A 22692-nucleotide genomic window follows, 5' to 3' on the forward strand; every position below is an offset into this window, starting at 1 on the left:
CTTTTAACTTTTTATTCCGACTCCTGCTAACTCTAATATGTATTGTCTTTCCAGATTACAAAAATAATGAAAACAAATGAAAATGTGACCCATTGTACTAATGCTAACCCGTTGTGGTAAACTTTTTATTTTGTGCCAGATCTGTGCATCTGTAATGGAAATACCTTTTTATTGTTTTATCTTCTTCATTTTTATCATAGGTTTCCCAAAATGTAAGGCTGTCATATGGCAATGGTTTTTGGACTTCATTGGATCAAGTTTCTCTTTGGGGTCCAACTTTAGCTCACAGCAAGGTTACAGACATAGGAAAATAGTGGTGTGTCAACCATTCAGCTACACTTTCTATAATTTCTAGGACAGTATCTATGTGTTTGTCCCAAATTTCACCATAACTGGCTTTCCAGGACCTTCTAGGATAGCAAATAGGTATTCTCCTGGCCTTCAAGAAAAGGAGCTACAAAAGCCAGCTACAAAGCTCCCTAGATGACAGTAAATTCACACACAGCGCCTCTTTGATCTTCCCACTGTTGTGTTACTTGATAAGACATGGAACACATTTTAGGTGCACTGAAACTAATGTTCTAGTACACTGTAGATTTAATGTTTCTTTTTTTCATGTTTTGCTTACATGACTTGTGTTATCGACTAATAGCATTAACAATCTTCTACCCTTTCATAATTTGAGCTAATTTTCCTAACATAGGCCTCTTTAGGGCATCTTTTAGTGGTTTACTCTATTGTTTTCTATTGATCTTTTGTGTGACTCATTCCAACTGGTCAATATCCCTATAAATAATTTGTAGAGGGGTGTGACCCCTAACCTATAAGTAAGTGCCCCAATAACGTTAGGCCGTTCTTCTTGTCCTAATACATGATATTTTGATTTTTCAGTACTGTTTCAATTATTGATGGCCGTTTGTAGCTCGGTAGATTAATTTATGATATAACCTATAGACTGGGGTTTTTCAAATACAAAGTTTAGGTGGTGTACATTTGCAGTAAACAGTAACATGGAAATGAATCCCCTCCCACCCCCTGGGTGCACTATTGCATTTGAATATGCAACTGGCATATCTTCTTTTCATTAATATGGACTTGGATAAAAAAGTACTCTTGTTTTTCCCACATGCAGAATTCCCATTATGTTATGTAGCTCTAACTGCATCATTTCTGGAAAGACCAGGCTGAGTTTGCAAAGCTAAACCAATATGGGTGTGATCCTGGTAAGCATAGAACATTTTTGTACTGTTTGTTCTGGATAGAAAATCCCAACTTCAGGAACAGAATGGGAGTTGTGGCTTTTATCCTTTATCTAAAGTAACAGAATTATCTGTTGGAATGACACCCCCCCCCCACTGACTATACATACCTATATAGCCAGACAGAATAGTCGAAATTGCCTAAACCGTCCGGACCAAATCTGGATGTGCATGGTCAACGTTAACCTGCCAGTCATTATCAGTGAATCATATCATAATCAGAGAATTGTCAGAGAACAAATGATTTTGGCAGAATCAATTTTTTTTCCAAATTCAGTTTCATTTATACCCTTAGGGGCACATTTACTAAGACACGAATCTGAACCGAATTGGAAAAATTCCGATTTGAAAACGAACATTTTGCGACTTTTTCGTATTTTTTGCGATTTTTTCGGCGTCTTTACGACTTTTCGGAAATTGTCGCGACTTTTTCGTTACCAATACGATTTAAGTTAAAACTTGCGCGAAAAGTTGCGCCTTTTTCGTAGCGTTAAAACTTAAAAGGTGCGACGTTTCGCGCAAGTTTTAACGCTACGAAAAAATCGCAACTTTTTGTGCAAGTTTTAACGCTATGAAAAATCGCCAGATTTTGCGCAACTTTCGGAATGGCTACGAAAAACTCGCGTTTTTTCGCACAAATCGTATTAGTAACGAAAAAGTCGCAACAATTTTCCGAAAAAATCGCAAAATACCGATCATTACGAAAAAAACGCAATCGGACGCATTCGGCCGGTTTGTGGGTTAGTAAATGTGCCCCTTAGTATTGGGCCAATCCAAAACAAGCCTTCACCATATCACTAGACAGAGAGCTGAATGTTTTGCTTATGCTTGGGGCAGGCTGCAACTAGGGGGCAAAACACATCGGGCGCAATTAGAAAGGGATATAACAAGCAGAGAGATGCAGGGAGGCTATATAGACTGAGCATTAATAGTGATGGGTGGGCTTTAGTGTCTGGCATTTCAGGGTGCAGACCAAGTGGCCAGTGGGGGCTTCTGCTATTTTTTGGGATAAAATTAAAACTACTTACCCCGATGTTGAAACCAGTTCACAACTCTGCCCCTAATCACCAAACTGCTAATTACACTCTTCTACTAATCTACTCCTCAACACTTCACTCATTACCTCTTCACATACAGAAATTCAAGACTTCCTTAAAACTGCCATCTTATCTGTGTGTAAATTTGCATGTGGGCTCTAAAGGTGGCTAAATGAGCGCAATATGCCCCCCTAAGGTGGGCGATTTCAGGCTAATTCCCTAGGACCAACCTATTTAATTACAATAACAGGCATAGGAGCCTTTGGACCGCATCAAGAAGCCGCTGCAGTCCCTGATCCGACAGGAAAATCAAACCTGCTCCATCGGGATCTGGACAATTTTAGGCCAAATATTGCTCAGGTAGGCCGGGGTGCCCATACATGTGCAGATAAGCTGCCGAATCAGTCTGAAGGACCCAAATTGGCATCTCAAATTTGCTGATATATGGCCACCTAAACCCATGGAAACCAAAGATGTTTTTGATTTCACTGTTTTAGCTGCAGCTGATTGGTTGCTTAGTTGGTTGCTGATTAGTACCCAAATGCTAATTTGAATAGTGTTGATAAATGATCCTGCTGGTGTCTTTTTAGATCTCCTTTTAGATTGTAATGTAAGCACCTATAGAAATAATGCCACCCTATGGCTTTAAATCTCTACACTTTCTTATTCTCTAATTGCTGGGTAGATGCCCATGTATCTAGTTATCTAACATCCACATCTGTATTATTGGCCCTTACGCTTTTGACCTCTTTTTACCACACTTTAATATAGTGTTTGGTAAGGGGTGGTCCTTCCTCTTTGGCCTTTTCAACCAGGTGAATGTTTAACTGAGCCAGGAATCAACAGGGCCCCAGTAAAGCTGTGCTGCCCTAGAGGGACAACCCTTCTAGAGAAGTCAGGGAGCAGGGACCCCATGAATGAAGCTTTAAGGTGGCCATACACGCACCGATATTATCGTACGAAACCTCGTTTCGTACGATAATCGGTGCGTGTATGGCATGTCGGCGAGTCGACCGATATCGCAGGAAGCTGCCGATATCGGACGACTCGCCGATCGGACAAGTTTGAAAATTTTGATCGGGCGCCATAGAAGGCGCCTGACCAAAATTCTCCCTTCAGAGCTGAATCGGCAGAAGGAGGTAGAAATCCTATTGTTTCTACCTTCTTACCTGCCGATTCAGCCCTGAATGGTGTGTGGCGGATCTTACGATGTTTCGTGCGACCGATGGTCGTACGAAACATCGTCGGATCGCCACGTGTATGGCCACCTTTAGTCTGTTTGGGATTACTTATTGTTACAGCACTTTCTAGGAAAGATAGATCTAGCTGGCAATAACAGACTGTGCTCCAAATAGGAGAGATAGAAGGGAATAGATCTCCCCTAGGAACTGCAAGGTGAAAGGACCACAGTACTGACAAGGGATTTAGACATAGTTTTCTCCCTGATCCATTTCTGCTGTATGGGATCCAGACCACATGAGGCATTCAGACCCTTAAAGGAGAAGGAAAGGCAAAGTCACTTGGGGGTGCCAAAATGTTAGGCACCCCCAAGTGACTTCAATTGCCTACCTTTTACCCCGGGCTGGTGCCCCTGTTAAGGGAGAACAGCACCAGCCCGGGGTAGCTGCAGCGCTTCCTCCTTCCTGTCTCGCCGTGCGCGCATGCGCAGTAGAGTGAAAAAGCTGAACTTTAACAGAGAAGTCGGCTTTTCACTCTACTGCGCATGTGATTGTCCAGAACATTCAGCAGCAGCGCGAGTAGGAGGTATGAAGCGCTCTCGACAAGTGCCCCGGGCTGGTGCTGTTTTCTCCTAACAGGGGCACCAGCCCGGGGTTCAAGGTAGGCGATTTAAGTCACTTGGGGGTGCCTAACATTTTGGCACCCCCAAGTGACTTTGCCTTTCCTTTTCCTTTAAACTTCCCCAAGCTATCTCCACATGGAGTCATATCATGCTATCTCCTCAATGACTGTACTGTCTTTGATCATTTATTGCTGCACTGACTCAGTGGAACTGTAAGTATCTCTAACCCTGCAGATTGTCTTGGACAATAAACCTGTTCTGTTTGTTTGCTGCAAAGAATCTCCTGGTGTCCTTTATTTTTAAAACAGCAGCATAAGTGAGTGGTAGTTCAACTACATGTCTCCTAATTTCCTTCCACATAGCAAAGGCCCATCTTTGTGTGTTAGTTCACTGCCTTCTGTATCAGTTAGTATTTAAATATAATTTGAATGTACATCACTTCAGAATATGTTGGCTCTTTATAAATATGCTCTTCATAAATAAGCATTAATAAAAATAACACACCTGACCCAACATGCTGTAGCAGAATTCCTCTCCCGAGGCTTCAAAGCTCTCATATATCTAGAACATATATGTCAAACACAAGGCCCGGGGGCCAAATCCGGCCCCCCTGGCTGTTTTATGTGGCCCTTGGTGACTCTGTCTGACCATCCAGCCTGATCATTTTCCTCACATAGTAACTAAGACTAAGGGGTATATTTATCATGCTGTGTAAAAAGTGGAGTGAAGCAGTACCAGTAATGTTGCCCAAGGCATCCAATCAGTAATCAGATTTCAATAGTAGCAAAGCATCTATTGGCTGCAATAAGCAACATCACCGGTAATGTCTTACTCCACTTTTTACACATTGTGATAAATATACCCCTTAGTATCTTACTAAGTATATTTATAAAAAATTTGGCCCGCGGCTTAGCCTGTGTTTTAGATTTTGGCCCCCTTATGTGATTGAGTTTGACACCCCTGATCTAGAAAATGTCTCCAAGCCAATATCAGTAGATTCCACATGGCAACATCAGAGAATCTCTGCTGTGTATCAGTAAGAAGAAACCTCATTCCCTCTCGGTGGGCAGAATAACTCAAAACCCTTTTTGATAGCAGTACCCAAAGAATCTTCCCGTGGGCCTGGCAGAAAACCTACAGTCTGGGATTGTCACTCTGAAATGGTATAAATCTTTCACCACCAGGTCAGTAATGCTGGCTTTTCTTTTTCTTTTTTAGTAGCCTTTAAAGCAATTCCCTATACATAGCAAAAAATCCCCCCAAAAAGCAGCTACTTTTTGTGGCTACTAAAATAGACAATGCTGATCATTGTCTCTTTGTGTGTTATAGCAGAGGCAATTCTCAGTATTGTCTATGGCAGGTATCCTCAAACTATGGCCCCGGACCTGATACAGCCCCCCAAGGTAATTTACCCGCCCCCCCCCCACTATGATCTGAAGCGAGGACACAGGGGGGAGCTGGAGGAAGTAGCGGGGAGCTGAAGGAAGCAGGGGGGAGCCAGAGGAAGCAGCGGGGAGCGGGAAGACGCAGGGGGAAGCCAGAGGACGCAGCAGGGAGCCGGAGGACGCAGGGGGAAGCCGGACACGGGGAAGGAGGAAGCAGCAGAGAACAGGTCATAGTATGAGGACACAGGGGGCCCCCCAGCAGTCTGAGGAACCATGAATTGGTCCCCTGCTTAAAAAAGTTTGAGGACCCCTGATCTATGGCATTAAGTAGCCATGAAAAAGTAGCTGCTACTAGTAGCTCTGTTGTCTGCACCATAAGGTGAAGGTAAAGGTCATTCTGCAAACAGTCAGCTAAAAATGGCTAATTTACTAAGAGTTATGGCATGAGGGGAGGTTTGGACAGCACTGTACCTTGGATGTATAATGCAAAAGGCCATGAAGGGGTTAGGGAACAGCTAACTTTTACATGCTTCAAATATTACCTGTAACAGAGAAGTCAGGAAACTCCCACACTTAACATTATATATATGTTGTACTACAGCTCCCAGCATCTCCTGCCAGCTGTAAGGAGATATTCAATAGCTGCAGCTGGATAGCCAGGGTCTGTATACAGTGTGATTAAAACAGAGACATATAGAGAATTAATTCTATTGCCCTTTGCAGCAATGTTTTTTTTTTTATAATATATATATATAACCATTTTTTTATCACTATAGTGCAGTAGTTTTTACAGTTTTCGGCTGCTAAGTTTAGGATAGCTGGCTGTGGGCATTGAGAGATAAATATAGGGTTGTTTGTTTACATGGTACCAGGCTCTGCCTCTTTTGCTTGCATTTCTGCCAGGCTCAGCACAGTGTGACCAGTCACGTTACCTACCCACCCATTGCCGTTCCTCTCTGCCTCTGAGGTTGGTATCTGTTTTTCCTGCCCTGGTGAATATCCCTCTCTATTTATAACCTCCCACCATGTACCCAGACCCTGACCTTTGGCTTACCATCGGGTAATCTCTAACACATGATCCTTATGTTGCGAAGAAGTTTGGAAGCAGAATGAGACTGGGATGGCTGTCAATTTCCCTGCCTGTCTGATATTCCCCGACCCCACTGATCCACCTTTTTTACTTCTGTCTCTTTCCAGTTTGTCACTCACACAAACACAGACATACCATTTATACAGACATTCAAATACTTCACTCTGCTAACTGTGTGTGTCATTATTCCTGTTTCCATATCTGTCTGACTCACTTGCTGCTATTTGGCCTGTCACACTGCATGCTGTAATCCAAGTGTCATATATCGTTATATCACTCAGGAGACTGTGAAGGATACAAAAAGGCCTGAAGCGGAGACAGACAGCAGAAGATATGCCGTTGGTATCGGTGAGTTGTGAGCAGTGCATATACTCAGATACCCACTCTATATCATTATATGAATAATACAGGGAAAACACTCCAGGCCTGGACTGGCAATCTGTGGATTCTGGCAAATGCCAGAGGGGCTGCTGTAAGATGCCATAGTCACTATTTATTGGGCTGGTGGGCGGCTGTTTGGGCCTCTGTGTACTTGAAATGCCTGCGCCTATTTTAATTCCCAATCCAGACCTGGATTGGCCTGTTAACCTTTTATTTTCTGGTTGCATCTGGGACATAGTAAGTTACTCGTGCATACACAAATACAGGCAACCAAATATGTGCAAAACCCGGCAAAGAACAGTAAGAACAGTAAATTATCTCACTAGCAGCCAGAAACAAGCCCCATGATTCAGTAACTGACAAGCGGGCCTTTATATGGAAACTCTGATATGTTGCCCCCAAGCATTCTAAACTAAAGCATTGTCCCGGCCAGAAAGCTAAAAGTAATACATACTACATAACTATGATCTTTATGTAAACCTTAGAAATCAGGCTGTGTAGCCAGGGGGGGCAGCAAGTTAAGGTCCCCATACACTATAAGATCACCAAGTGAGCAGATATTTACCCGATATCCCCACCTACGGGTGGGCGATATCGGGTAGCAAGTTGCCATGGGGCAGTCGGTTCGGGGACCGCATCAACGAGCCGATGCGGTCCCCGATCCGACTGGATTTTCTGAACTGGCCTATCGATATCTGTCCAATTTCAGGCCAGATATCGGTCGGCCAGGCCGCTCGTTTCTGCCCATACACGGGCCGATTAGCTGCTGAATCGGTCCAAGGGACCGATATCGGCAGCTTCTATCGGCCCGTGTATGGGGGCCTTTAGTCAGGCACAGGTTATTTAGTAGTTAACAGAAAAGCTCTGTAGAACACAGTGGGATTCTATCTATCTGCCTGTGGCTTTTCTCTTTTTTCAGACTAAATGACTGCCCCCTGGGCTACACAGCAGCTTGTTTACCTAAACTATAATAGTATTACTGAAGCAGCATAGAGCAAAAGTACATTATATTTTCATTACTTTTATTTTTTGGTGTTACTGTTCCTTTAAGTGTTAGGAATATTGGTGGCCAGTCTTCAATATGCATTTAAAAGCGGTTACACACATTGCTGTAATAGGCAAACCCTAGAAGAGGATGAATTGTCACCCGCACAAAGTTTAGGAATTCTGTCAGAATTAGGAGTGCCATCTTTTTTATCTTCTCATACTGGCCAGGTATGTCTACGAAAGGGTGGGTCGATGGCGCTACAGCTTAGTGAGTATTGCGGGGTAGAGGCACCAGCTGGGAATGAGATTTAGAGGCAGTCAGGGTTTTTTCAGAGGAGGATCATCGGCGGGAAGGGGCAAGAGGCTTAGTTATACCAACCCTGGCCTTGGCTGGTATTTACTGGCTAGGCTGGTGAAATACTGGCTGGGTGGAGACCCTATTCAGAATGCCTCTGTTCAAAAGTGCAAGCCTGTCATAATGTCACAATAAGGTGGTATGTATACTTGCTTGCAATTGGCTCCTGCTGCACAGTTGCATTAATGCTAATTGCAAAATATATACTTTTCTAACAGAATCTCAAAATGTAACATATTTTGGACATCTCTGTTGAATTGTTTTATCTATTTCAATCTCATCCTTTTCATCAGGGTCCACCACCAAAGCCAGGAGACCTGATTGAATTCATCCGCCCTTTCTATCAGCATTGGGGTATATATGTTGGAGATGGGTATGTTGTACATTTAACAGGTAGGAATTTCCACAAATCTGAAATTTATACAAAGTAGAGTATGGTCTGCTCTGGTGAAAGCCTTTTGCATCTGATGGGACAATGGTGGACTCTATATGTGTAGTGAAGTGCAACATACATATAAAGCATATAAAATACTTTCTTTTTTGGCAAGCAGCAGGGATACATGTAATCCATTATTCAGTTTGGCATTAGGCCTAATCCAAGTACTTCTTGCTGTATTCCTTTGTGTTCAGCCAAACTGAATCCAAAACCTCAGTCATGTTCACAATTGATGTAACTAAATGAAAATCCACTGGGTCTGATTCTTTAGCCAATCATGTGTTTCCTTTGAGAGTGAAGTTCAAACGGCCTTGCAGCCAGTCACAGAAAAGCATGTATAACTCTATACTTTGTACTATTTCCATGAATGTTGATAAAACTATATTCCCTGATGGAATGCACAGTTTCAGTTACAGTGAGTTTACCCCCTACCATCATCTAAAAGATGCCAAAAATAAATTATACAATTATAGAATGGAAACAACAATATAGGGCTTATTTGCGAACATAAGTGCTGAATTGCATTAAAAGGGATTATGTAATGATTTTTAAGGGGTACTTTTAGTTCTAAATTACATTTAAAATTTTATTCTTGAATCAACAAATGTATTTTTTAGCTGTAATATTGGTGTGTAGGAAGCCATCTCAGTGCATTGTCTGAGCTTTTAGAGGGAGCCAGCGCTACACATTAGAACTGCTGTCAGCTGCTGCTGGGGGTGGGGAAAGGGAGGGGGTTATATCATTCTAACTTTCAGCACAGCAGTAAAGTGTGACTGAAGTTTATCAGAGCCCGTCGCATAGCTGTTTTGTGCTTTAAAAAAACATGTTTTGCCATGACAGTATTCCTTTACTTTTTATACTTTTATTTATTTTTTTTTCTTTCTGGTTGTTTATTGGCTGCTATTCTTACCTGCAGCTTAGCTTTACACACATTGGAAAAAATTACTTGGACAGTTCAATAAAGGAAGGCGTGTTCTTGTCCCATTCAAAATGAAAAACGTGAATAGGGCAGATAGTAGACACACCTAAAACTTAACTAAAGAAGTAGGGCAGAAATGGTGTACATTATGTTTTGGCCATCTGTTCCAGCCCAAGGCACCCACAGCCCTTTAGCAGGGAAGATCTGAGCCTCCAAATATGCCCCAATAGCCCCCCATCATCTTTTCTGCTGATTCCCTGCACATGCTCTGTGCTGCTGTCACTTACTGAGCTTAGGGACTACCTATAGAGAATATAACTGTAACAGCATAAGGCTGATTAGTAATTCATTCAAATTCAAATTACATGGCAGCTCAGAATATAGTGCAATTAACAACTGAATGTAATAATCAGCCCTGTAGCATCGGTTTATATGACTGGCCAGCCTCATTTTCTGCTTGATGATTTGTGATGACCACTAAGCTTAGCTTTCCAATAGCTGCTCAGAGCCCACTCACGCATGTGAGTGTTACTGACACTCCTAACAAAATCCAAAATGGGGAGCTCCTGTGACAACTCTGAAGGCCTGGGTTATTACTACTATAGAGATGCTGAACCTTTTGGATAGTGCAGTAGGTTTAGTATATAAAATATGGTATTTCTAGCCATTTAATTTTTAGGGCTTAGTTCTCCTTAGTTCCCCATTCCTGTTGATTAATCCAAATCCCAAACACATAAAAAGAAATGATTGTTTAACAGTCTAACAGAGTTTTTTCTCTTTTCAGATCAGGAAGGCTGGTCAAGTTTATCTTCAGCTCTAGGGGGCACAGCTGTAGTGAGAAAGGACCTTCTAGAAAATGTTTCTGATGGCTGTGCTTATAGGGTAAACAATAAGTATGACCTGAAGGTGCAACCATACCCACCAGAAAAAGTGGTACAAGCAGCATTGGAACAGGTGGGGCAAACCCTGTCATACAGTGTCACCAGCGCCAACTGTGAACACTTTGTCACTGCACTAAGATATGGGAACTGCTTCTCTGATCAGGTAGGATGGGGAACTCGAAATTAAGGTTGCAGGGTGGAGTATGGATAAAGGATTCAAGGTTACATTGTGATATTAAAGCTTATATTATAGGCTTCATCTAAGCTGCAGGCACCATGTCCTCACCCCTCTTTAGACTGGTGTCTGAGTCATTCAATCCATCTCTGACCTTGTTACTTGTTGAAGTGATGGATTCTGGGACTTGAAATCCCTTTGAAAAGACTTGAAAGTGCCTTTCTAGAGGTACTTTGCATTGAAAAGCAAAAATGCTTCAACTTCTAGGGGTTGAAAGACTCTACCACTCCACAAGGTGGATGGGAAATCGTTTCCTACTAGTTAGAGCATGGAGTCAGGCTAAGGAATCATGTCATCATGACTCTGAAATATATATATATATATAAAGTCAAAATCCTGTGTTTTAGTTAAGGCCATGCTAACATAATAAATAGGGTGTAGAGGAATTCATTTTTGAATTCTGAGACAGGACAGCTTAACAAGCCTCTTAGACCCCCAAACAGATTGGGTCGAGTAGTCTAAGGTTACACAGGGACAAAAAAGAAGCTATTACTCAGTTACTCGTTTTGTAGTTTGTATATTTTAAGGGTAACTCTGGCTTCCAAACCAAAATTTGTTAAAGAACAAAGACATCCCTAATATAACTATCACTGTAATCTATTCCTTTAAAAAAGTATAAATAAATACCACTTTATTATACTGAAATCCAGAAAAACAGTCCTTCTCTTTTTGCATCATTTTAAATCCTGGCAAGGGAGGAGGGACTTAAACACTGATGTTACAAATTGTAGCAATTTCTCCACAAGTTACAGACAGCATGCAGGAGCTACATAACCCACAATGCATTGCAGGCTTAGGACAGTAAGAGGGCCAAACCATAATATTACATACAGCATGAAAAGGCTGCATATTTTTCAATATATCTACCTGTAAAGGGGTTTCCAAATAGCCAATCATAGCCCTTATATGGCACCTCCAGGTACCATTTTCATGCTTGTGTTGCTCCCCAACTCTTTTTGCATTTGAATGTTGCTCACAGGTAAAAAAAGGTTGGGGATCCCTGCCCTAGATGAAACAGCCATTTGTTTTGACTGGCAGAGAAGTGTAATTGTTGGATATGTTGGTGTCAGCGCCAGTAACGTTCTGTCTTTTGCAGGTGGCTAATGCTTCAATGTACGCTGCAGCTGGAGGCGGGATTTTAGCTGCAACAATTGCCTTTGCGTTTGCCTTTATGAGGAACAAGCGACAAAACCAGTGACATTGCACTTTCAGCAATACACAGACCAGCAGAGTATTATGTGGTTCTGAAATAGCACAAATCCAGACCAGAAGATCTTGCGGTGCGGTGCTACAAAATGCTTCCTTTGCTGTGTGACTTTGCACAAATAGCGTGTTTTTATGACTATTAGACTTATCTCCTAACCAATCAGAGCCTTGCTGAGTGCTTTAAGTGTTTCATTGGCAGAAGCAAGTGTGGCTTAGATTTGGCTAACCGTAAGGACAGCTACACTGGCAGAAAAATACTTAGTCCTTGGCCAATTTACTGATCAGCCGTTAAAGTCCCAGACAGACTGAATAGCCAATGACTTACAACACTATGGGGCAGATTTATCAAAAGGTGAGTTTAGAGTTTAAAGGAGAATGCAAGTCAAAATGTAAAAAGCATACTGCCCAATAGTCCTCCTATTGTTTAGTAAAAACGCCACACTTTTGGCTCACCTAATCAAATATTTACTCAGTCACACTTAATTCACATTTTCTAGAACAGGCAGCCATCTCTAATAAGGTATTCTTCCTTCCTTTCCCTCCTTGCTTCATACTGCACATGTGTTTCATTCCCCCCCCCCCCTGGCAGATCTGCTTCTGATTGGCTGGTGGGCATGTGTAGCTCAGAACAGCAGACAGGATCAAGTTACACACATGCTCAGAGAATAGGAAGGCTGCCGCTGGCACCTACAGGAAGGGGAGAGAGATTTCAGTGATGTCACTGTAGGCTTCACACTGCTGTAGGCTGCCAGCACCATATCTCAGAGATGCAAGCAGGGATCTGGGAATTTAGATATGCAGTAAGTACTTAAAAAGAATGCCTTTAGACTTACTTTTAATTTATATTAACCTTTCATTGTCCTTTAATGCATAAGAACTCACCCACATTCTATTCATTCCTATGGGATTTTTAAAAGCGTATTTACCAAATGGTAAAGTCAAAGTGCTAACTTTGACCTATTGATAAATACAATTCTAAAAATCCCATAGGAATGAATAGAATGTGGGTAAGTTCTTATGTATTAAGCTTTAAACTCACATCTTGATAAATCTGCCCCTATGATTTCCTACATACATGAGAAAAAATGTGTGCTTTCAAAATATTGGTAATCTTGTTATTTGGCCATTTGGTGCCCACATTCAAATTGGTGAGTTTCTGCTTTGAGGTAAAAGGACCAAACTTATGTGCCCAGCAGCACCAAAGGTAACACTACCTCACTTACCTCCTGCTTTAGCATAACAGGCTTTATATTCAATTCTGCAGGACTAGATCATTTGTACCATTACTAGCACTTTATAGAGTATCAGTTTTACCTTTATCGTAACAGTACTCAATAAACAATCAATAAAATGGAGTGGCCCAGTTATCTATTGTCTTATTTATGCATAAAGCTGGCCGTACACATTCAGATTTTAGTCTCCTTCTATGGAATGTTTAGATATTGATCATACGTTTAAATGCAACAATCTAGAAATAACGTTAAGGCTGATGCCACACGTGGCGTTTTTATGCTGCGTATTTTCTAATTCTCTCGGCGGCTGAAAAACACACGATATCATCATCCATAGAAATAACTTGAAAAGACTCGAAGCAAACCACACAATGCGTAAATACGCTAGAAAACGCCTTACCACAGATTTTTCAAGCGTTTGCCGAAATACGCCAGTATTTGCACAGCAAGCTATTCCTATGTATACACAAAGGCAGCTGCCAGACCTAGCGGAAATACGCAGCGTTTTTTACTTTTTCACACTATTAGCACCATGGAAACGGGATTTGCTATGTCACCAGTAGTAGGCTGAAAAACGCCATAGTCAGGGGCTGTGTGGCTTGTGCGACTTTTTTAGGCTGAGAAAATATGCGGCGTAAAAACGCTACGTGTGGCATCAGCCCAAGACTGAATTTTAGAATGAAGTCCTAAAAATAACAAATCGGAAGAAATTTTGAACGAAATTACTGGTACATTTCATACTATTATATCAGTGCGTGTATGACCAGCTTAACTGTCATGAAGTCTGAATTACTACAATTATTAGTAGTCACTTCATGTTCTTCGCTGCAGTTAATAGCAATCTTAGCATATCCATGATACTATTACCTTAATAGCTGTTTTTTTTTTATAGGAAATTGCTTCTAATACTGCATTTAGATTTGAGCATAGCCATAGCCAGAGCTTACCTCCTTATTGAATAAAAAAGTTGTTATGCACATCATAGGCCAAAAGGTTGGTCTGAGTTCCCACTATAAGGGAATTATAGCCCATGCTTGGGTTATGATTCCAAACACTCCGGCAGTAATGCAGCTGACATTTTGGTTAATGTCCAGCAATGAAACATCTGAGTCTTGGCTGCTCTGCACCAAACTTACTAAAACACACTAGATCTGCACAGTCAGCGCTGTCCAACTTCTGTGGTACCGAGGGCCAGAATTATTCTGGCCAACGCGGTAGAGGGCCGATAATGAAAGCCAGTTTGACCACTCCCCCTTTTCAACCACACCCACTTAAAACCACACCCATATTATCACAAGAGCTTTTAAGACTATACTCACATTAATGGTGGTAGCGCAGCAAAACCCAAAATGGTTGGTGCTCACTGTAGGGATATCACCCTTCATTCATATGTGAAAGAATTATATTATGTGATATTAAGACTTAACCTCCTTTTCCCCTGTGGATAGCACAGCAACCCCAGCACATAACTACACATCTTAGGGCCCATATAATGACTATTTTAAAATCTAACAAACTCCCAGAACAAACCCCTGCCAGGTTCACCTCCCACAGGCAGCATAGGGCAGGCAGAGTATGGCACACACAGGCAGAATAGGTCAGGCAGAATATGGCACACACAAGCAGCATAGGGCAGGTAGAGTATGGCACACACAGGCAGGGTAGGGCAGGCAGAGTATGGCACACACAGGCAGCATAGGGCAGGCAGAGTATGGCACACACAGGCAGCATAGGGCAGGCAGAGTATGGCACACACAGGCAGCATAGGGCAGGCAGAGTATGGCACACACAGGCAGCATAGGGCAGGCAGAGTATGGCACACACAGGCAGCATAGGGCAGGCAGAGTTTGGCACACACAGGCAGCATAGGGCAGGCAGAGTATGGCACACACAGGCAGCATAGGGCAGGTAGAGTATGGCACACACAGGCAGCATAGGGCAGGCAGAGTGTGGCACACACAGGCAGCATAAGGCAGGTAGAGTATGGCACACACAGGCAGCATAGGGCAGGTAGAGTATGGCACACACAGGCAGCATAGGGCAGGTAGAGTATGGCACACACAGGCAGCATAGGGCAGGCAGAGTATGGCACACACAGGCAGCATAGGGCAGGCAGAGTATGGCACACACAGGCAGCATAGGGCAGGTAGAGTATGGCACACACAGGCAGGGTAGGGCAGGCAGAGTATGGCACACACAGGCAACATAGGGCAGGCAGAGTATCGGACACACAGCCAGCATAGGGCAGGTAGAGTATGGCACACACAGGCAGGGTAGGGCAGGCAGAGTATGGCACATACTTTGCCTGCCCTAACCTGCCTATGTGTGCCTTACTCTCTCTGCCCTATGCTGCCTGTGTGTATGGCACACACAGACAGCATACCCTGACACAATGCTTGCACTGCTCCTACATTCTGTCTGAGGTGTGAACAGGGGAACAATGTGCATGATTAGAGCCTGAGCCTGAGGTGTGAACAATGCAGGGGGTGAACAATGTAGGGATTAAAAGGTGTGAACAGTACAGGAGATTACATATTTAAACAATACAGGGGGATTACAGGCTGAATATGAGGTGTGAACCATGCAGGGGGCCATTTAATCTCATTACTGATACCATTTAAAGCTTCCACAAGGGCGGGATGGATGTTTTTTATCCAGCACACCTACCCCAAACGAAAGCGTCGGAAGACCCAGAGGGGAAAAAGGTAAAATCTATAGTTAACCTGTCACATAGAACTTTAACAGAGACTGAGAAAGACATTTTGCGTAAAGGATTGCGATATATACCTTCTAATGTGGATAATTTATTTAATGTCAAAGTTGATTTGTTTAAGTTCATTAGGGCTCTCAAGTTACGTGTACATTTCAATGCATTTGGGGCGAAAGGTGGTTCGGGACGAATTGAAATACAATCCAATAAGGATGTCGAGGTGATAAAAAGAAAATTAGGTTTAAAATCCTCTTTTGTCCCTAACTATACCCCCAAATGCATTGAGATGTTTGAATTTATGGTTAAACAGGATTTAACAAAACTAATGAATAATTCAACTAAAAAGGTTCATAATGGTAACATGTCTAAAAAGGAACGGAAAGCATTGATGGATGTAAAATCATACAAGGATGTTATAATGCAAACAGCAGACTAAGGTGGTGCTGCAGTAATTTTGGATCGTGAAGCTTATATAAACGAAGCCCACCGGCAGCTGAACAATACAACTCGGTACAAAAAACTTACTTTTAACCCCACAGAATTGTTTAAAAAGGAAGTAGACTACTTTTTAGAAGGAGCATTACGTGATGGGTTTATTAGTCAAGAATTTACAGTTCTGACGGTTGATTGGCCACAAATACCATACATATATTTTTTGCCTAAGATTCACAAAACTTTGCAGAATCCACCAGGGAGACCGATAGTCTCAGGGTGCAGATCTATATTTCAACCATTAGCAATTTATTTAGATGTTATATGTCAGTCAGTCTTTAAATTACTTCATACGTGTCTGTCACTAAGGTAAAATCACTAGTGATGGGCGAAAAGTTTCGCCAGGCATGGATTCGCAGCGAATTTCCGCGTTTCGCTATTCGTGGATTGTTCCGCGAAACGGGTGAAAAATTTCGCCGCGGAAAAATTCGCCGCACGTCCAAAAATTGTCGCAAGCGACAAAACAATAGCCGCGCGACAAAATAATAGCTGCGGGCGACGAAATAACAGTTGCGCGACGGAACAATAGCCGCGCGACAAAATAATAGCCGTGGGCGACGAAACACTAGCCGTGCGACAAAATAATAGCCGCGGGCGACAAAATAATAGCCACAGGCGACAAAATAATAGCCGCGCGACAAAATAATAGCCGTGGGCGACGAAACAATAGCCGCGCAACAAAATAATAGCCGCGGGCAACAATTTTTTCGTTGCACGCCATTTTCGCCCTTTCGCAAATTTTTCACCGTTTCTCGGATCTTTTGAAAGATTCGCGAATTTTTCGGCGAAGCGAAACGGAACAGATTCGCTCATCACTAAAAATCACCAGAAACGAAAGTTTTGATATGTTCCCTTGACGTTTGTGACCTGTATTCCACCATTCCACATGCTGAAGGCAGGGATAAGTATTCTTTACTAACTTTATCAAAACCATTGTGTTTTTTTTTTAACTGTTGGGTTTTATTTATTTTTTTCATAAGTAATTGTTGTTTTTGGAGCTAATTTACAAAGTTTGTGGGATCCATAGGCTTACAGCAGGTTACATTCCCTTGTAATTACCCTCAGCTTGAGGAGGGTGGGGTTTGATCAGTTCACCTTTACAGACTGCATAAATAGAACCACAGGCACTCTAGTGGAGCTTGCTCTGGTGGTAGGTGCTCTGTAAGTGATTGCTCTTTAAGTGGGGGCTCTGTAAGTGGAGTTATAAACTCAGGAGTTAGTGGGGGCTCTGTAAGTGGAGTTATAAACTCAGGAGTTAGTGGGGGCTCTGTAAGTGGAGTTATAAACTCAGGGAGTTTATAAACAAGGTAAAACAAGGTATTTACTACAAGTCCTTACACCTTTTTTTTTGTTTAACTGTTCTTGTAACTGGGAGAATGAGTTGTAGCAACATTGAAGGTCTGACACAGTGCACAGCCTGCCACATGTATGCAGTTGTGGAACAACAGTTCCAAAGTGCATACCTCTGTTGTGGATGTGAGCGAATTGCCACTTTAGAGGCTCGCGTTAGAGTCCTAGAGGAACACGTTGCAACACTGCGTTCAATCAACAATCTTGAGAGGGGTCTCTTGTTAACTGAACAAGAACTAGTGGGGTCAGATAGTAGGGGGGGAGGGGAGCAGCAAAAGGATGATAGGGCAGTAAGCTGGGTGACGGTTAGAAAATCTAGTGTGGGTAAAAGGAAAAGGGAGGCTGCTCCAGGGTTTGCGCATCCCAACAGATTTGCCAGATTGTGTGAAGAAGATGGGAGTGTGAACTCTGGATTGGCGGTTCTAGGTGAGGCTGATCTCTCTAACAGCCGGGAGACCAGTTTCACTAGTAGTGGTGGGGAGGAGAGCAGAGCTAGGCCTAAACAGATGGTGGTTATAGGGGATTCGATCATTAGGAAAGTGGACAGGGTAATCTGTCAAGCGGATCGCTTCAACCGGACAGTTTGCTGTCTTCCTGGTGCCAGGGTTCGGCATGTGGTTGATCGGGTTGACACATTATTGGGAGGGGCTGGGCATGACCCGGCTGTCTTGGTACATATCGGTACTAACGACAAAATGAATGGTAGGTGGGGGACTTTAAAGAGTGAGTTCAGGGATCTAGGCTCTAAGATTAGGCAAAGGTCCTCCAATGTCATTTTTTCGGAAATTTTGCCGGTGCCACGTGCAAGTTTAGGGAGACAGCGGGAGCTTAGGGAGCTAAATGCGTGGCTAAAGTCTTGGTGTAGGAAGGAAGGGTTTGGGTTCCTAGAGCACTGGGCTGACTTTTCCTTGGGGTACAATCTATACAGCCCTGACGGATTGCACCTCAATGGAAGGGGGTCTGCTGTGCTAGGGGAGAGAATGGTTAAGAGGTTGGAGGAGTGTTTAAACTAGACAAGGGGGGGTGGGTGAGCTAGAATTCCATGGGAAAATTAGTGTAGACGGGGTAGGGGGACTAGCAAAGGGTTGTGGGGAGGAGTGAGGGGGGCATATAGTTTATCAGATAAGGAGCTTCCGTTACAAGGAAAGCAGTCTCATAATTGCCTTAGCTCTAATTCTCCCTTAGCTAATGTAAACATCAGAGGGAGAAGTAGTAATCTCTGCTGCATGCTGGCTAATGCGCGTAGCTTGTCGGGTAAATTAGGGGAGCTGCAAGCTATTGCATGTATTGAAAATTATGATTTAATAGGTATCACTGAGACCTGGTGGGATGATAAATGCGACTGGGCTGCGAATTTAAATGGTTATACACTTTTTAGGAGGGACAGAGAGATTAAAAAGGGTGGAGGGGTTTGTCTTTACGTAAAGTCAGATTTAAAGCCATGTAATAAAGACATTACCAATGAAAACGTCGAATCTCTTTGGGTAGAAATTTCTGTAGGGCTGAAGGTCACAAAGAAAATGATCATTGGTGTATGCTATAAACCACCCCGTATAGATGAGGGGGATGAGGCCCAGCTATTGTTGCAAATGGAGGAGGCTTCAAAACTAGGTCAAGTTGTTGTTATGGGGGACTTTAATTATCCGGACATTGACTGGAGTAATGGGGTGGCTAAGTCAGAAAAAGCTAGTAGGCTTGTAAATATGCTAAATGACAACTTTTTATTTCAGGCAGTTCAAGAACCCACTAGGAATGACGCTATTTTGGACCTGGTGATTTCTAATAATAATGAACTCATCTCTAACATTTGTGTGGGTGAGCATTTGGGGAACAGTGATCACAACATGGTCTCCTTTGAGATAATGCTGCAGAGACAGCGCTATAAGGGAGTAACTAATACGCTCAATTTTAGACGTGCAGACTTTGCCAGTATAAGGGCATCTCTACAATGTGTCAGCTGGGAAAGGCTTTTCATGGGGTTAGACACAGAAGGAAAATGGAACATCTTTAAAACATAGTTACATAGTTACATAGGGTTGAAAAAAGACCAGTGTCCATCAAGTTCAACCCATCCAAGTAAACCCAGCACACCCAACCCACACCTACCAATCTATACACTCACATACATAAACTATAAATACAACCACTAATACTAACTGTAGATATTAGTATCACAATAGCCTTGGATATTCTGATTGATCAAGAACTCATCCAGGCCCCTCTTAAAGGCATTAACAGAATCTGCCATTACCACATCACTAGGAAGGGCATTCCATAACCTCACTGCCCTCACCGTGAAAACCCCCTACGCTGCTTCAAATGGAAGCTCCTTTCCTCTAATCTAAAGGGGTGACCTCTGGTGCGCTGATTGTTTTTATGGGAAAAAAGAACATCCCCCAACTGCCTATAATCCCCTCTAATGTACTTGTACAGAGTAATCATGTCCCCTCGCAAGCGCCTCTTTTCCAGAGAAAACAACCCCAACCTCGAGCCCAAAACTGCACTGCATACTCAAGGTGAGGCCTTACCAGGGACCTATAAAGGGGCAAAATTATGTTCTCATCCCTTGAGTCAATGCCCTTTTTTATACAAGACAGCACTTTATTTGCTTTAGTAGCCACAGAATGACACTGCCTGGAATTAGACAACTTGTTATCAACAAAAACCCCTAGATCCTTCTCCATTAAGGAAACCCCCAACACACTACCATTCAGTAGATAGTTTGCGTTTATATTATTTCTACCAAAATGCATAACTTTGCACTTATCAACATTGAACCTCATTTTCCAGTTTGCTGCCCAGTTATCTAATTTTGTCAAATCGCTCTGCAAAGCAGCAGCATCCTGCATGGAACTTATAGTTTTGCACAATTTAGTGTCATCAGCAAAAATAGAAACAGTACTGTCTATGCCCACCTCCAGGTCATTAATAAACAAGTTAAAAAGCAAAGGCCCAAGGACTGACCCCTGCGGTACTCCACTAACCACACTGGTCCAATTAGAAAATGTTCCATTTACAACCACTCTTTGTACTCTATCCTTCAGCCAGTTCTCTATCCAATTACAAATATTATGTTCTAGGCCAATATTCCTTAATTTGATCATTAACCTTCTGTGAGGTACTGTATCAAACGCTTTAGCAAAGTCCAAGTAGATGACATCAACTGCCATTCCAGCATCGAGGTTCCTACTCACCTCCTCATAAAAGGCGACTAAATTAGTCTGGCAAGATCTGTTACGCATAAAACCATGCTGGCACAAACTAATAGTATTGTGAACTGCAATGTATTCAAGTACCCTATCCCTTATTACCCCTTCCAAAAGTTTTCCTACTACTGATGTCAGACTAACAGGCCTATAGTTTTCAGGCTGAGAACGGGATCCCTTTTTAAATAACGGCACCACATTAGCAATCCGCCAGTCTCTTGGCACCATGCCAGACCTCAATGAATCCTGAAAAATTAAGTGAAGAGGTTTGGCAATCACAGCGCTCAGCTCATTTAATACCCTGGGATGAATCCCATCCGGCCCTGGACCTTTGTTTACCTTTACATGTTCAAGTCTCTTTTGAATTTCCTCCCGAGTGACCCATGCGCCAGTAGCTAAATTACTAGAACTGGGCATATTACAAGGGAAGCCTTCATTATCTGGCTCCTCAGATGTATAGACAGATGAAAAATAAGAGTTCAAAATTTCAGCTTTTTCCCCGTTCTCATCAACCAACTTACCCCCCCGTGATAATAAAGTTCCCACCCCTTCTTGCTTCACTTTTTTACTATTCACATAATTAAAAAATAATTTAGGATTCTTTTTACTCCTAGCAGCAATATCCCTTTCCATTTCTATTTTAGCTTGCTTGATAGCTTTTTTGCATGCTTTATTTGCTTCCTTGTACCTGATGAAAGTTTCTGCTGTCCCAGCTAACTTGAATGCCCTAAAAGCACGTTTTTTCTTACCAACCTCGACAATAACACTTTTATTCAGCCATAAAGGTTTTGCTTTGCGATGCCTCTCCTTGCTTACAAGGGGGATATACTGTTGTGTATACCTACAAAGCAAACGGAGCTTCCATTTGAAGCAGCGTAGGTGGTTTTTCACGGTGAGGGCAGTGAGGTTATGGAATGCCCTTCCTAGTGATGTGGTAATGGCAGATTCTGTTAATGCCTTTAAGAGGGGCCTGGATGAGTTCTTGATCAATCAGAATATCCAAGGCTATTGTGATACTAATATCTACAGTTAGTACTAGTGGTTGTATATATAGTTTATGTATGTGAGTGTATAGATTGGTAGGTGTGGGTTAAGTGTGCTGGGTTTACTTGGATGGGTTGAACTTGATGGACACTGGTCTTTTTTCAACCCTATGTAACTATGTAACTATGAATGCATTCGATATTATCTAAGTTAAATCTTAAAACGCATGAAATTCATTTTGCATGTGATGTGTTGGAATTAATATTAACTAAAAATTATTTTGTATATTATGAACAGTACTATGTACAGCTGATGGGCTGTACAATGGGGGTGAACATGGCGCCTATATATGCGAATGCGTTCATGCATATGTTTGAGAATAAATTCATTTTAAGTAATAAAAATTGGAATGAGCGCATTCTCTATTATTGGCGCTATGTGGATGACATTTTCTTGTTTTGGAATGGAACAGCAGAACAGTTTGCATTAATGGTACAAGAGCTAAATCAGGTGCATGGAAGCATTAAATTCACATCGGAACAATCCGAGCAGGAATTAGCGTTTTTAGATGTTAAAGTTAAAATTGTAAATAATGAAATAATGACTACCATGCACTATAAACCTACTGACTAATACTATTTTATTGCCTAACAGTTGTCACCCTCCGGGTGTATTTAAAGGTCTTCCATATAGCCAGTTGAGTAGAGTGAGAGGGATTACATCTAGTGAGGAGTTATATGAGACAG

General features: G+C 42.3%; 1 protein-coding gene across 2 annotated transcripts; it reads left to right on the plus strand.

Annotated features, from left to right (window-relative positions):
• Positions 1-6349: 6349 nt before the first annotated feature.
• On the plus strand, positions 6350-12372 carry plaat4 (phospholipase A and acyltransferase 4). 2 transcript variants are annotated; one of them, XM_004913664.4, is made up of 5 exons: positions 6350-6449; positions 6854-6920; positions 8589-8688; positions 10435-10694; positions 11863-12372. In XM_004913664.4, exons 2-5 carry the CDS (start codon positions 6906-6908, stop codon positions 11962-11964), a joined length of 477 nt encoding a protein of 158 aa, XP_004913721.1. In that variant the 5' UTR covers positions 6350-6449; positions 6854-6905; the 3' UTR covers positions 11965-12372. The 2 variants fall into 2 exon arrangements, with proteins under 2 accessions (XP_004913721.1, XP_017948882.1); XM_018093393.2 differs by lacking the exon at positions 6350-6449 and having other exon boundaries at positions 6507-6920.
• The last annotated feature ends 10320 nt before the right edge of the window (positions 12373-22692 follow it).

Source organism: Xenopus tropicalis, chromosome 4, assembly GCF_000004195.4.
Source record: "Xenopus tropicalis strain Nigerian chromosome 4, UCB_Xtro_10.0, whole genome shotgun sequence".
In the NCBI taxonomy this organism is placed as follows: Eukaryota; Metazoa; Chordata; class Amphibia; order Anura; family Pipidae; genus Xenopus; species Xenopus tropicalis.

Excerpts from the sequence above, each read along its gene's own strand:
- plaat4 (XM_004913664.4), top strand. Across the intron at positions 8,689-10,434 it reads GTATGTTGTACATTTAACAG|ATCAGGAAGGCTGGTCAAGT; the intron begins GTAGGAATTTCC and ends TTCTCTTTTCAG. Across the intron at positions 10,695-11,862 it reads GGAACTGCTTCTCTGATCAG|GTGGCTAATGCTTCAATGTA; the intron begins GTAGGATGGGGA and ends TGTCTTTTGCAG.